Source organism: Polypterus senegalus, chromosome 4 (assembly GCF_016835505.1).
Source record: "Polypterus senegalus isolate Bchr_013 chromosome 4, ASM1683550v1, whole genome shotgun sequence".
Taxonomy (NCBI): Eukaryota; Metazoa; Chordata; class Cladistia; order Polypteriformes; family Polypteridae; genus Polypterus; species Polypterus senegalus.
Genome location: NC_053157.1, coordinates 155,088,482 through 155,101,425, shown reverse-complemented (window position 1 = coordinate 155,101,425; position 12,944 = coordinate 155,088,482). Strand labels below are relative to the sequence as shown.

The 12,944-nt window shown below is 39.3% G+C and overlaps 1 protein-coding gene across 1 annotated transcript in view; it reads right to left on the bottom strand.

The window, feature by feature from the left end:
* The window catches only part of LOC120528762 (coiled-coil and C2 domain-containing protein 2A-like), a 101,586-nt gene that overhangs the window by 63,874 nt on the left and 24,768 nt on the right, over positions 1–12,944 (bottom strand). The window contains exons 10-15 of the mRNA XM_039752903.1: positions 11,941–12,150; positions 10,415–10,521; positions 8,792–8,932; positions 6,047–6,203; positions 4,615–4,856; positions 3,219–3,396 (exon numbers count right to left, since the gene is read on the bottom strand). Coding sequence (XP_039608837.1) covers positions 3,219–3,396; positions 4,615–4,856; positions 6,047–6,203; positions 8,792–8,932; positions 10,415–10,521; positions 11,941–12,150 — 1,035 coding nt within the window. The remainder of the gene's footprint in view (positions 1–3,218; positions 3,397–4,614; positions 4,857–6,046; positions 6,204–8,791; positions 8,933–10,414; positions 10,522–11,940; positions 12,151–12,944) is intronic.

Genomic DNA, 12,944 nt, shown 5'->3' with positions numbered 1-12,944 from the left:
TTTGTGATTCATTGCTTCATTACTGCACACATAAGATGCCTAGACTTGCGTCCACCCTTTGGAGTTTATACTTGTTCAATACAAGGGCAAAAACTGTGCCAAAGAAAGTCAAGGAAGTTATTGTGAGGCTGAAAAACAAGAATAAACCCACTAAGAGACATCGGTAAAACCTTAGGACTACCAAAATCAACTGTCAGTCAGTCATTATCGAACCCGCTATATCCTAACTGGGTCACGGGGGTCTGCTGGAGCCAATCGCAGCCAGCACAGTTCACAAGGCAGGAACAAACCCCGTACAGGGTGACAGCCCACCTAGTAAAATCAACTGTCTGGAATATAATGAAGAAGAAAGAACACACTGGTCAGCTCAGTAATTACAAAGAGACTAGTAGGCCTAGGAAGACCTCCACTGCTGACGACAGAAGAATCCCCACTATGGTAAAGAAAAACCTCCAAACATCTGTCCAACAGATGAAAAACAGTGTTCAAGAGGTAGATGTGGATGTGTCAGAGACTCATATACGCAGAAGGACACTGCAAGGTGCTAACCACTGGTTAGCCAAAAAGAACAAGATAGGCAGATTACACTTTCTGGAAAAGGACTGCAGAATTCTGGAAAAAGGTCTTATGGACAGGCAAGGTAAAGATGAACCTTTATGAGAGTGACGGCAAAAGCAAAGTGTGGCGATGAAAAGGAACTGCCAAAAATCAAAGCATACCACCTCATCTGTTAAACCAGGTAGTGAGGGTGTTATAGCTTGGATGTTTATAGCTGCCACAGGTACCGCCACACTTCTCTTCATTGATAATGTACCTGCTCACAGCAGTTGCACAATGAATTCTGAGGTGTAGAGAGACATCTTATCTGCTCAAGTTCCAGTAAACACCTCCAAACCCATTGGATGGCACTTTGTTCTACCACAAGATAATGATTCCAAACACACTGCTAAGGCAACACAGGAGTTTTTCAAAGCTAAAAAAAATGGAAGATTATGGAATGACCAAACCAGTCACCCAATTTTAAATTCCACTAAGCATGCCTTCTATATGCTAAAGAGAAAACATAAAAAGACGTACCCCTGAAATAAGCAGAAGCTGAAGACTGGCTGCATTAGAGACTTGGCAGAGCATTACCAGAGATGATACTCAGCGCCTGATGATGTCTATGAATGGCAGACCTGAAGCAGTCATTGCATACAAGGGATATGCAACACAGTACTAAACATGACTGCTTTACTATACCTGCCAAACATTATGGCGCCCTGAAATGGAGGGAATGTGTCTAAAAAGATTTGGAATATTTACATGGTGTGATTGAAATTTATGCAATTGAAATCTTCAATGTGCACTGTAATCACGGCTGAATTGTCTGATTTGCAATATTAAATTGTGGAGCCGAGGGTTAAATCAAGGAAAAATGTGTCTTTGTCCCAAACAGTACAGAGGGCGGTATATTTATTTGGCTGAATCTTTTCTTTAAAAAAAATATAGAATTATTGGCACACCTAAAGGAAATGACTAAAACACATTTAAACTAAGCAATACATGCAATGATTCAAACCTTCCTATACCTACTGTATTTGGAGAAAATGCTTAAAATTTATGAAATAAAATACTTTCCTACAAGGATATTATTTTATTTTGAGAATAGTGCCATCTACAGTATCTGGAGTTTGTGCACACCTAAGGAATGCTTTAAATAAAACCAAACAAACGTGTACCCTTAGAAAATAAATCTTCCTTTATATTGCTCCTGTTTTGCATGAGCTCCTTTATTATCATCTAACACCAGTTCCCGTTTTCCAGGAATGTAAATATGCACTCGTGTAAAAATCCTTTCGACGTCCACCCATGTGGGTCGATCTAAAGAAGCCTTCAGCTCAAATGAGAATAAGGGCGGTTGACCCAAACAAATTAGGTAAAGGTTCTACAAAAATTCTAAGCGAAAATACTCTGAAGCATCGTCAGAGCCAATATACAACATAATAATGCATGTTCTAAACAACACTGGTCACTCTTACTGCATCTCTAAAGACATGGAGTTTGAAGTTATGAAATGCAACAAAAACTGAAGAAGTTGAAACAGGACACATGGACATACTGCCCCCATGCACAATGAGAAGGATGGTGAGAAACGCAAAGATAAAGTCAAATACAGTATCACAGACCCACAACTGCACAGTTTGGTTTTAAATCCATATCAACTGTTAAGACACGACTTCCATGTCGAGAAGCTTTTTGGAAGAGTTTCATGAAAGAATCCTCTCTTAAAAACAAGCCACAAAAATGCAGCACCTGGAGTTTTCTGAACATCATTGGGTCTACAAATGGAATTGTGTGTTGTGGGCAGGTGAGATGAAAATGGAAAGTTTTGGATATGCACACCATTGTCATGTCTGTGCATACAAAGAAAAAAGCACCTGATGCCCTCTGTGAAATATGGTGTTGGATCGTTGATACTTTGGGGCTGTTTTGCTACAAGCAGTCAAGGGACTCTTGTGAAGATTAATGGAAGAATGAATTCCACTACATATCAGGACATTTTTGCCCAAAAATTGGCTGCCTCTGTTCGTAGCAGATGGACCTGTCAACAAAATAATGACTCCAAACACACATCAAAATCAACACAGAAATGGTTGCAAGAACACAAAATCAAGTTATGAAATGGTCATCTCAGTCTCCAGATTTAAGAATCTATGATGTGAATGAATTAAAGACGTCAGTCCACAAGTGCAAATCCAACAATATTAAATGCTCTGCTTAGAGGGGTGTCCATGACCCCTTCTCCAATCTACTTGAACTTTGCAGAAAGATGCTCAGCAAGACTTTGTTTTTTTTGTTGAAAAGACAAAAAAAAAAAAAACAAGTGTCAAATAAGAGATAAGACTTTTTGTTCAAGCCCAAAATATCACTTATTGCATGTTTTGCTCTACGCTTGCTGGGAAAGTCTCCAGTTTTCCTGCATCCCTATTTGGATAAACAGGTTTGAAAAATGGATGGGTAGATGGATGCATGTGAGGTTCATCTTTTATATTAACATTTATTTCATTTTCATGAGGAGTGGCAATAATTCTGGAGTAGACCGACAATGCATTTCTTCTTCTGGCAAGCTTGACTTTGACAGAACTAGGCTGCCATGTTTGTATAGTGCTCTACTCACTTTTAAAATGAATAATTAATGGTTCAGTAGATTTTAAAGTAATAAACCAAAATCTTACCTGAAACTTTAGACTTTCTGGCTGGTTATATATCTTCAGATTAAATATCTGACCAAAGTGGACTCTGAAATCGGAATTCAATGAACGACTTGTTGTCTGAGAAACCACTTTATTATTAAAAATAATTTTGATGAAGAATGAGCGCTTAAGCATATCTTCTCTTCTCAGCACCTCACTCCTGCCAAGAAATTATAAGATTGACAACAGTTATGTGACAGCTGCACTTGAATAGGACCACACTTCTCATTAGGCTATGCTGTCACTGAGGCACAAGACTATGGCTTATCATGCATAGGCTGCTGGGAAGTGGCCTGAAGAGTGCGATATTTCAAATGAATGCTAGCAATAGAAGGAAGTTTTTGTTCCCTAAAGAAGGCTGAAGCATCTTGTCATGCATGTGAGCCAAAGGGTCACCTTCCAGGCTCATCTAAGAAATATGGAACCAACTCAGGATGAAAGGGGGTCTCGCAGCCTCGAGAATCCACTCCTTGGGAGCAACAAAGTCAAGAAAGCCCTTATTTCTAGTTACTTAGTATAAAAGGGAGACACACCCAGAAGGTGGTGTCTCATTTTGGACTTGACTGCCATGAAAAGCGAGACAGCGAGAAAAAGTGGATCTTTTAAAAAAGAACACTATTCCAAGGAACTGCCCCAGCCAGAGAGCAGCATTGCCCTACTGCATTCTCTATTTATTGCTGGCTGCTACCGTTATAATTATGTTTTATAATACATACTGTAGATGGAGCTGTTGTTCTTCTTTTTCCTGAGAACGGCCCCAGCAATGCACTTTATGCTCAGCAGATGTTGCTGCTGTTTCATTTCCTTTCTGCCATGTCACCCTCTTGAGCAGTTTGCCACAAGAACAATGCAAACCGCTAACTTTGTGGAGATTCCTGTTACTCAAAAATTTTTCCTTCATCAGCACGTATCACGTCATAAACCTTCAATTTTTTTTTAATTTTATTAATTTTATTGCAATCATTTCATACAAATCAATCAATTTTTACAAAAAGGATTAAGAAAAACTCGACCCCCACCCCGTCATAAACCTTCAATTAAGACTAAGATCATGGTTTTAGTCCCAGTGGTTCACAAGTAAGTGTGTGACAGACGAACACAAACCTAAGCATTTGATATGTAGAGATTTACTCTAAATGACAGAATGTGAAGAAGCATTTACATTCTTCAGATACAGAAAACATGTAAACACACTACTTTCTTTGGATCTTAATAGACAGACAGACAGACAGACAGACAGACAGACAGACAGACAGACAGACAGACAGATAGATAGATAGATAGATAGATAGATAGATAGATAGATAGATAGATAGATAGATAGATAGATAGATAGATAGAAGTACTATATAATAGGCAGGTAGGTCATTTTCCTTACCTTGGGCAGAGCTCGGTGGCAGTGATGGTCCCCACAGAGGTCAGTTCAGGTATCAGCAGAGGCTCTCCAGGTTTTTTACGAATGGCGTACACTCTTTTACGGATCTGCTGCACTAAAGTGTTTTGATCCACTGGTTCAGGCCTTTTTGGTCTTTCCAGGTTTATCCCTTGTTCCTGGTCGTGTTCTTCCTCTTGCTCCTTACCTTCTTCTCCCTGTTCCTGCTTCATTTTTTTTCTTGATTTCTGGGTGTAAGGAATAACGAAGATTTAATTCCAAAAAATTTGCACAACAGGTGTTTTTATTTACTTTTCAGTTGTTTCCCACACACCAAAATGTAGACACAAATGTCTCAAGATAATAATCAAATAAATTAGACAGCACTTGTCTTCTTTTCTTTCTTTCTCTTCCTTTGCCTCCACTCCTCCCAGCAAGCTTCATACCTCTTCCTCCCAAATGGCTACTGGAGCAGTGGCAGCAGACTCCTTTGATCCTTCACCCGCGGGTACTTCCAGTGGCCTGTTAACGTGGACCAGAAGCATTTCCAGAGTTGGCAAAAGCCAAACAAAGTAGGGCCCTTTAGTTCCTGCAGCATCCCCTGGCAGTGCCCAAGAAACCCAACAGGGTGCCAAACTCTAACTCCCATGAAGCCCTGTGGGAATCCAAGGCACTGCTGCTATCCAGGGAGTGGCTGCCATCTAGTGCTCCATGGGAGATAATGCTCTGTTGTTTGATCTCTCCCTGGTCCTTCCATTAACAAGGTCTCCCAGGCAGGTAAGGGCCATGGCTATTTGTCATAATGGCAAATTTTTCCTGCGTAAGGTAAAAATAAACTCCATTCTGTAGAGCTCTGTACAGCATAATAATTCGTGTTACAAAACAACACGGGGCACTCTTACAGCATCCTTAAAGACATACAGGTTGAAATTATGTATATATTATATAAATAATGCAAAAAAGGACAGGGGTAAACAAAAGAACGGCAATAAAGTAGCAAAACAGATAATACAAAAAATCTTGTGCTAGTCTGGGCCTGACTATACGTGTCTCAGAATGTTGTCTTTTAGTTGGACAACACTTGTGCACCTCAGGTTCACAAAGGTTTCAGTAGTGCAGCTTCAAACACCTTCTCTCTCCGGCCTCTCTTACTCTTGATAGTAAGTTCTCATCATCTTTCACTTCTTGACTCTTCACTCAAAGACCCTTTTCTCAGTGAGGTAAACACTGGCAAAGCTTCAGAATTACTTACAGAGGCCCTGTAATTGCACCTGGGACACCAGCCTAGAGCTGAAACTCAATGTTCGGTAAGAGGAATTTCTTTAGTTAACCACTTATAGACTTCAAATGCCAATAGTTGCCACAGTACATATTTTACTTCTTACAAACAGAGGGGGCTAGAGGTTAGAGACAAAAGCCTAAAGTGTAAAAAGATTACTTGTTTCTTCTTCCAGGCTTTCCATTCTGCATACTTTGCCTTGAAATCTGCAAGCTTCTTTTGATATTCTTCTTCATACTCTTCCATTAACTCAGATGCCTCAGCCTGGATTTCAGACTCATACATTTGTTCTTCTTTGATCTTGTCTACTTCCTCTCTTTGAAAAACAACATTCTGTTATTTGTTTAATGTTCTGAGATTTGCATAACTTCATTTTCATTTAAATAACATTCTTCTCTAAGAGCCAAAATCAAAACTGATCTTCTTCTAGTAATTAACAAACACTAAAGTACACCAATTTCAAAGTCAGTGCAATTTTCTAAGCTGGGGTGTGCTTGCTGGGCTGGTAACATCACTTCAAGAGAGGTCCACTGAAGCAACAATCTGATCAAGAAAGCAGGCTTAGTTATGGGATGCAATCTTGACCCCCTGGAGGTAGTAGGTAAGGAGAGTACAAAGATCAAACTAAATGCCATTATGAATAACGCTGCACATCCACTCTCTGACACACTAACACTGAGTACTTTCAGCCAACAGAAGTGTGTCAAGAAATGCAGCTGGGGCTCCTTTATACCAGCAGCAATACATCTGCATGATAATTTGCTGTGACTGCTTTCTTATCATGAGTAACATCAGGACCTTTTTCTTCTTTTTATAATTCTTGTATTGTTATTGTTGTTATGTTTCTCTATTTCAGCTTCTATTAAAGCTGAACTTCTCCTTTGGACTGGTAATGTTTTTTTTTATCTGTTTATTCAGAACATTAGAACACAGAGAACAATTTAAAAAAAAGGACAGGCCATTCAGCCCAACAAAGCTCATCAGTCCAAAATAACATCAAGTCCAGTTCTGAAAGTCCTTCTCTTTACCACACTAGTTGAGAACGGTGACCAGAAAAAAGCGCACCGTCATATAAGCGCACAGGAAATAACCGCACACAGTAAAATGCGCACACGGTAAAAAACACACGTAGATAAATGCGCGCATGTAAAAATGCGCATACGGCAAAGGCGTATATGCTAAGAAGAAAAAAAAATTATATTATACATTGCAATAAACAAAATTGTATAATTGTTCACTAAATGTATTTATAAGCTTGTATGTTTTAATTTGTGCTAACTGGGGTAGTGGGCTGTTGGATGGTCCATAAAAGAAAATAGTCATTAATCCTTTTATTACTGTCATTGTTGTGCCTAAATTACCATTTCTAGGAAATTATTATCCTTTACAATAGTTTTCAGAATTTATATTATGCCTTCTTATTCCACAGGTAGGCAAATTAAGGTTTTATAGTTTAGATTACGGCAAGTAAGTAAAGGTCTTCCTATAAACAGGCCACACAGAGTTTTCTTTAATATTCCCTAACTTTCGAGCAAGGCAAGTTGACTTTTTTTTTTGAATAAGCGAGATGGAGTTTTCAACCATTCAGAAAGGCAAGCAAATTCTCGGTTACAAGGGATTTGAATATCTGCGATTTCGCACAACAAATGGAATAGATACTTGGAGGTGCTGTGAGAATCAATCAACAAAGTGCCATTTGCTAATGAAAACGAAGAACAGAGACATTGTACAAGAGCAAACCAGTCATTGTTTTATTATAATAAAAAATGTCTAGCAGTATAGGAGGAGTATATTTTATATTTTTTAATAGTTATATGTCGCCGCGGTGTGCTTTTTTTCGTGTGCGCACTTTACCATATGCCTATTCTTCCATGTGCGAAATGTACCCCTAACAAGTGTTTTGATGAGCTCATCTATCTATCTATCTATCTATCTATCTATCTATCTATCTATCTATCTATCTATCTATCTATCTATCGTATATACTATGCACTATAAATATTTACATCTGCAAGATGCAATCTGCTGAAAACAACAGGTAACATATAAGCAGGGCCATCTTAATGCAGTGGACCCACGAGCATAGGATTCCTGTGCTAATCTACTGTATGTATGTTGTGACTTGCTGAGTGGTTGTGTGGGTAGGGGCCCCAGTGCACTGCTTTGCCCAGGGGCCTATAATGCTGTTAAGACAGCCCGCATATAAGTAAGAAAAGAAAATCAAAGTGAGAGCTAAGGAATTATTTTTTGGTCCAGAAGAAGGCAGCATATCAAGGTAAGTAAAACATTTCTGGCTTTCAGTGTGTCAATACAAGCAGTTATGGTCATGGCATGTTATCATACTGATGCTATGGGGCACATTCAGCCAAGTAGTGTCCAGTTGCTCCCCAAGATAAAGAGGGACACAAAGTGTGTGCAGTACTGAGGGGTTGGTATCCCATAATGCCTCACACATGATGTATTACAGTTTGGTTAATGATTGTCCAGGAAGGATATTAATGACATTCCCTGGAGATGACAGATTTATAAAGTTTGGGCATTACTGGGCATTACACAAAACTGTGCCTTAAGATATTAAGAAGGATGACAGAATTTCACTTTTGTATAGTCAAAGGGTATAGTCAGGTGCCTGCAGATTGAATGCAGTAGAATGCATCACTGCATCACAAAGTGTTTGTGTGTAAATCTGACAATCATCAGAAATTAGTAGTAATAGTACCCTCTGGCTCCCATGGTTCAAGTGGATCAAGACTGACCTTAATTAATGCATATTTTAATACACCAGTCTTTCATAAGGAGTACACATATAATGTCTTTCCTGCCCCTCGACATCTCCCAACACAAAGGCAAGTTATTGTTAATAAACACTTTCATAGAAGAGTTGCTGAATTGTCAAAAAAATACCTTCTCAGGAGAAGTTTCAGGGGAGTGTTTGTAAATTTTTGCAAATCCCGCAATGCTTTGATGTTTTTCCACACATGTATCATGCTTTTCAGTAAAGTTTGATCTTTTTCCAATTCTGAATTGAGCAACTTTCTTGTATACCTGAAAAGAGCAAAAGTATAACCTTCAATAATATATGATGAATAGCTTTTCCCATTTATTTGTACATGGAGAGTGGCAACAAGTTGCATGTTGAATAATAATGCGTTCTGTATATGTGACAAAAATGAGTTTATAGACCTAAACATATTGTAATTCAAACAAAAAGGCATTATAAGGAAAAACATGTTTTCAATATAATTAAAATACTTCAGGGAAATGCTAAAACTCCATGGGGCATCAGGCCATCCTGCGGCACACACATGCATACATAAAGATTCAATCATACCGGGTCAACCATTTAAGCTAGCATATACTGTGTGTCTTTGGAGTGTACTCAAGTACTCAAAGAAGAGGCAAGACATATATAAGATTATAAAAACATCACACAACTGTGGGCTAGCTGGGAGTAGAAGCTGAAATGCTGGAGGTCTGAAACAGCAGCTAAACACTGCATCACTTTTTTTGGGCCATGAGAAGAATCTGTTACAGATTGAGGACATCATTCAGTGGTTCATTGACTATCCAGACCTTTTCTTTCTAATACCAGTTTATAGGTGTTGGGGACCTTTTATTTTAGCACATGGAAATAAGGCCAGACCAGTCCTGCATGGGACTTTTCTCAGCACACCCACTACTACCAGGTGTCTAGACTGGAATATGAAGTCAATTGCTATGCCACCATGGCCATCTCAAAGAAGAAAAAGTGAATAACAACAACAAGAGAAATACATTTTAATACTACTGTTAAAATATTGTTCTAATGTATCAAAAATCCAGCCACAACATGAGTATATAGGGTAAAGAGGGGAAAGGTAGGGGCTGCAACTACTGTACCGATAAATTGATGTGAGGCAGCTGGACTGTAAGATTCCCTAGATGGTTTCCCACATAACATGGGCAGAGTTGCTAATTCCTCCCTGGACTTGTCAATACTGTGTATATCATTGGGAATCCCCCCAGACAGACTGTTCACCAGAGAGAAGCTGTATGGGTCCTGTGGACCCTTGAATAGTTAGGCAGCCTGAGGTTTGCCTGACCCTTAACACAGGTGTTGGGAGCCAAGCTTGCAGGATAACGTGGGGCCGCTAGGAGCAGCTCTAGCCAGGGGATCCCAGGAGTTCTCTGAAGCATCTGAGAAGTCCAGGAGACTTCCCACTTGGATTTCCAGTCACCAGCCTAGAAGAGCTTATGAATTGGGTGACTTTTAATGTTGGGAAGAGCTCATCTGATGGGAGGAACAGAGCGAGAGAGAAAAAAAAAGAGAGGAAAGAATGAAATATCAGTCAAATAACAGAAGCAGACAAGTGGGCCAGCTAGGGCAATATATTGTGTACACTTGTCTACTTTAAACTTCAGGTTCTCCTTGGCTTGTTTTGGGTCACAGTCTGCTCAAGTCTGCTCAAGACAGCCCTCCTGGGCAAATTTAAAATTAAAATGTCTCATAAAATGTCAGTGAAAGAAAAATATTCAAATCTGTAGTACCTGATTTCAGCTTTGTACTCATCCACTCTGCGCTGTATTGTGGGGGGTAAGGATGAGCCATTATACAATTCTGAAATGTTCTGTACAGCAGTCCTTATAGCATGAAGCTGGAGAAGATATCATTTGAGAATGTTATGTTATTAATATGAAACAAAAAGGGAGACCGTGTAATAGTGGTGACATTCTATTCACTTTTACAAGGCAGGCACATTAAATACATATTATATCATGCAAAACACAAGTTTGCCTTGTTTTTTAATTCTGGAAGTTATTTTTATGCACAAGATCAAGGAGACGGTACAACCAGTACAGGAGTGTGGCACTATTGGAGCATTACTAAACTTCTGAATTCTGTTTCCACCAGTAATTGAAGTAATCTCCATCCACCCATCTAAACACTTGACAGTCAGTGAAACGACAAAATATGGAGAATGTAAAGACGCAGCTTTTGACGGAAAGAAAATCATCTAAAAATGCCTTGATGTTTATGAAAGTCTAATCACAACAGGCAGCGCCACTGGAAGTATAATTAAATTAATGATTTCATCCAAATTTAAAAGTAAATATGTTTAAATAACATTAGGGTACTGAGGCTTAACTTTTATTTTCAATGGATAAGCCAAGAAATAAATATATAAAATGAACAAAACCACAATTAGTACATTCTCATGAAAGGTTCTACAGACAGATGAAATTCTGAATATGTTTTTTTGTAATTTAGCTAAATATGTTGACATAATTTGCATTTATATAGAGTAAGCATGTGTAAACCAATTTACTGTTATTTTTAAAAAGCAGGAAGAACTACAGCAATCGTGTTGTTTACATTTTGAAATGCTTTATTTCATGACAAGATGCAGAGAGGGCATTATTTCTGTTAAAGCAGCTTCTTCCTGGTGTCCATTTTAAGCACTCACAACCACTCTGAGGTAAATAATCACAAATTAGGGTTCACCACACACAATCATCATGAAGGGACTGATGAGCTACAACTACAGTATAAATAGCTCTGTCACACTTCCTCCCAACTCCGGCTCGTCGTCTCGGAGTTCCCAAACTTCTTTTATAGTTCATGACCTGGAAGCATTCCTTCTCCAGGTCAACTCCACATCTTCCTTCCTCCAGTGCCCTGGAAGTACTGTGGACTTCCGTCCTCGTAACCCCGAAGTACTTCCGGGGTGGCGTACTCATAAAAGTCCCCAGGTTCTTGGTGAGCTCCCCATGGCGGCACCCACGGTACCCAACAGGGCTGAAGAGAAGGACTTCATGTCCTATGCTGCCCTGCGGGAATCCGAGGAGCCATTTCTATCCAGGGGAGCTGCCATCTAGTGTTCCGGGGGATGTAGTGTCCTTTAGAGGCTGTTTTTCCCAGTTGAGGGACGTCCTGTCCGGACTGAAATGTCGGCTGTCCCTCACAGTGTGTTTATCTGGAGTAGCTTTAAATAAAGATTTTCAAATGCCTGTGCTGCTATTTCTAGTAAATTAATGTATCAGATGAACAAACTTGAAATAAAACAAACACAAACCTTATCTCTAAGTTGGCTGACAAGGTTCTTCTGCTTTCTGACCAAAAAATGATCATAGGATTGGAGCAGCCTGTCTGCCAGGACATGTTCACGGCTGAACAGTGAATGGTGAGTGAACATTAGTCCTGGTATGTCAATGTCCAATTGCATGTCTCCATGTGGGTCGGCCATGCCAAGTGTATAGTATCTGGTAGGTTTCGATTTGGCTGTCTGGAAGGAAAGAAAGCAAAATGAAGCAGATTCATGTGACACAGTAGAATTTAACTGGAAATAGTGTACTAAGAACAAAAAGTGAGGTCACTGAGAAATTAAGAACTGTACTAGAGTTTAGAGAAGACTTGTGCACTTATGATGACCCAGGACTGTATTTGATTCTCTGCCAACATATACAGTGTAGGACAAAGTCCATGGGAGAGGCAGGTCTTCCATTATCTGAACACACTCCTCCATCATGCACAATAGAATTTCATAAATGATTACATTGTTTTTTTCGGATATACAGTGGGATGCAAAAGTTTGGGCAACCTTGTTACTAGTCATTATTTTCCTGTATAAATCGTTGGTTGTTACGATAAAAAATGTCAGTTGAATATATCATATAGGAGACACACACAGTGATATTTGAGAAGTGAAATGAAGTTTATTGGATTTACAGAAAGTGTGCAATAATTGTTCAAACAAAATCAGGCAGGTGCATAAATTTAGACACCACAAAAAAGAAATGAAATCAATATTTAGTAGATCCGCCTTTTGCAGAAATTACAGCCTCTAAACGCTTCCTGTAGGTTCCAATGAGTCTGGATTGTGGTTGAAGGTATTTTGGACCATTCCTCTTTACAAAACATCTCTAGTTCATTCAGGTTTGATGGCTTCCGAGCATGGACAGCTCTCTTTAACTCACACCACAGATTTTCAATTATATTCAGGTCTGGGGACTGAGATGGCCATTCCAGAACGTTGTACTTGTTCCTCTGCATGAATGCCTTAGTGGATTTTGAGCAGTG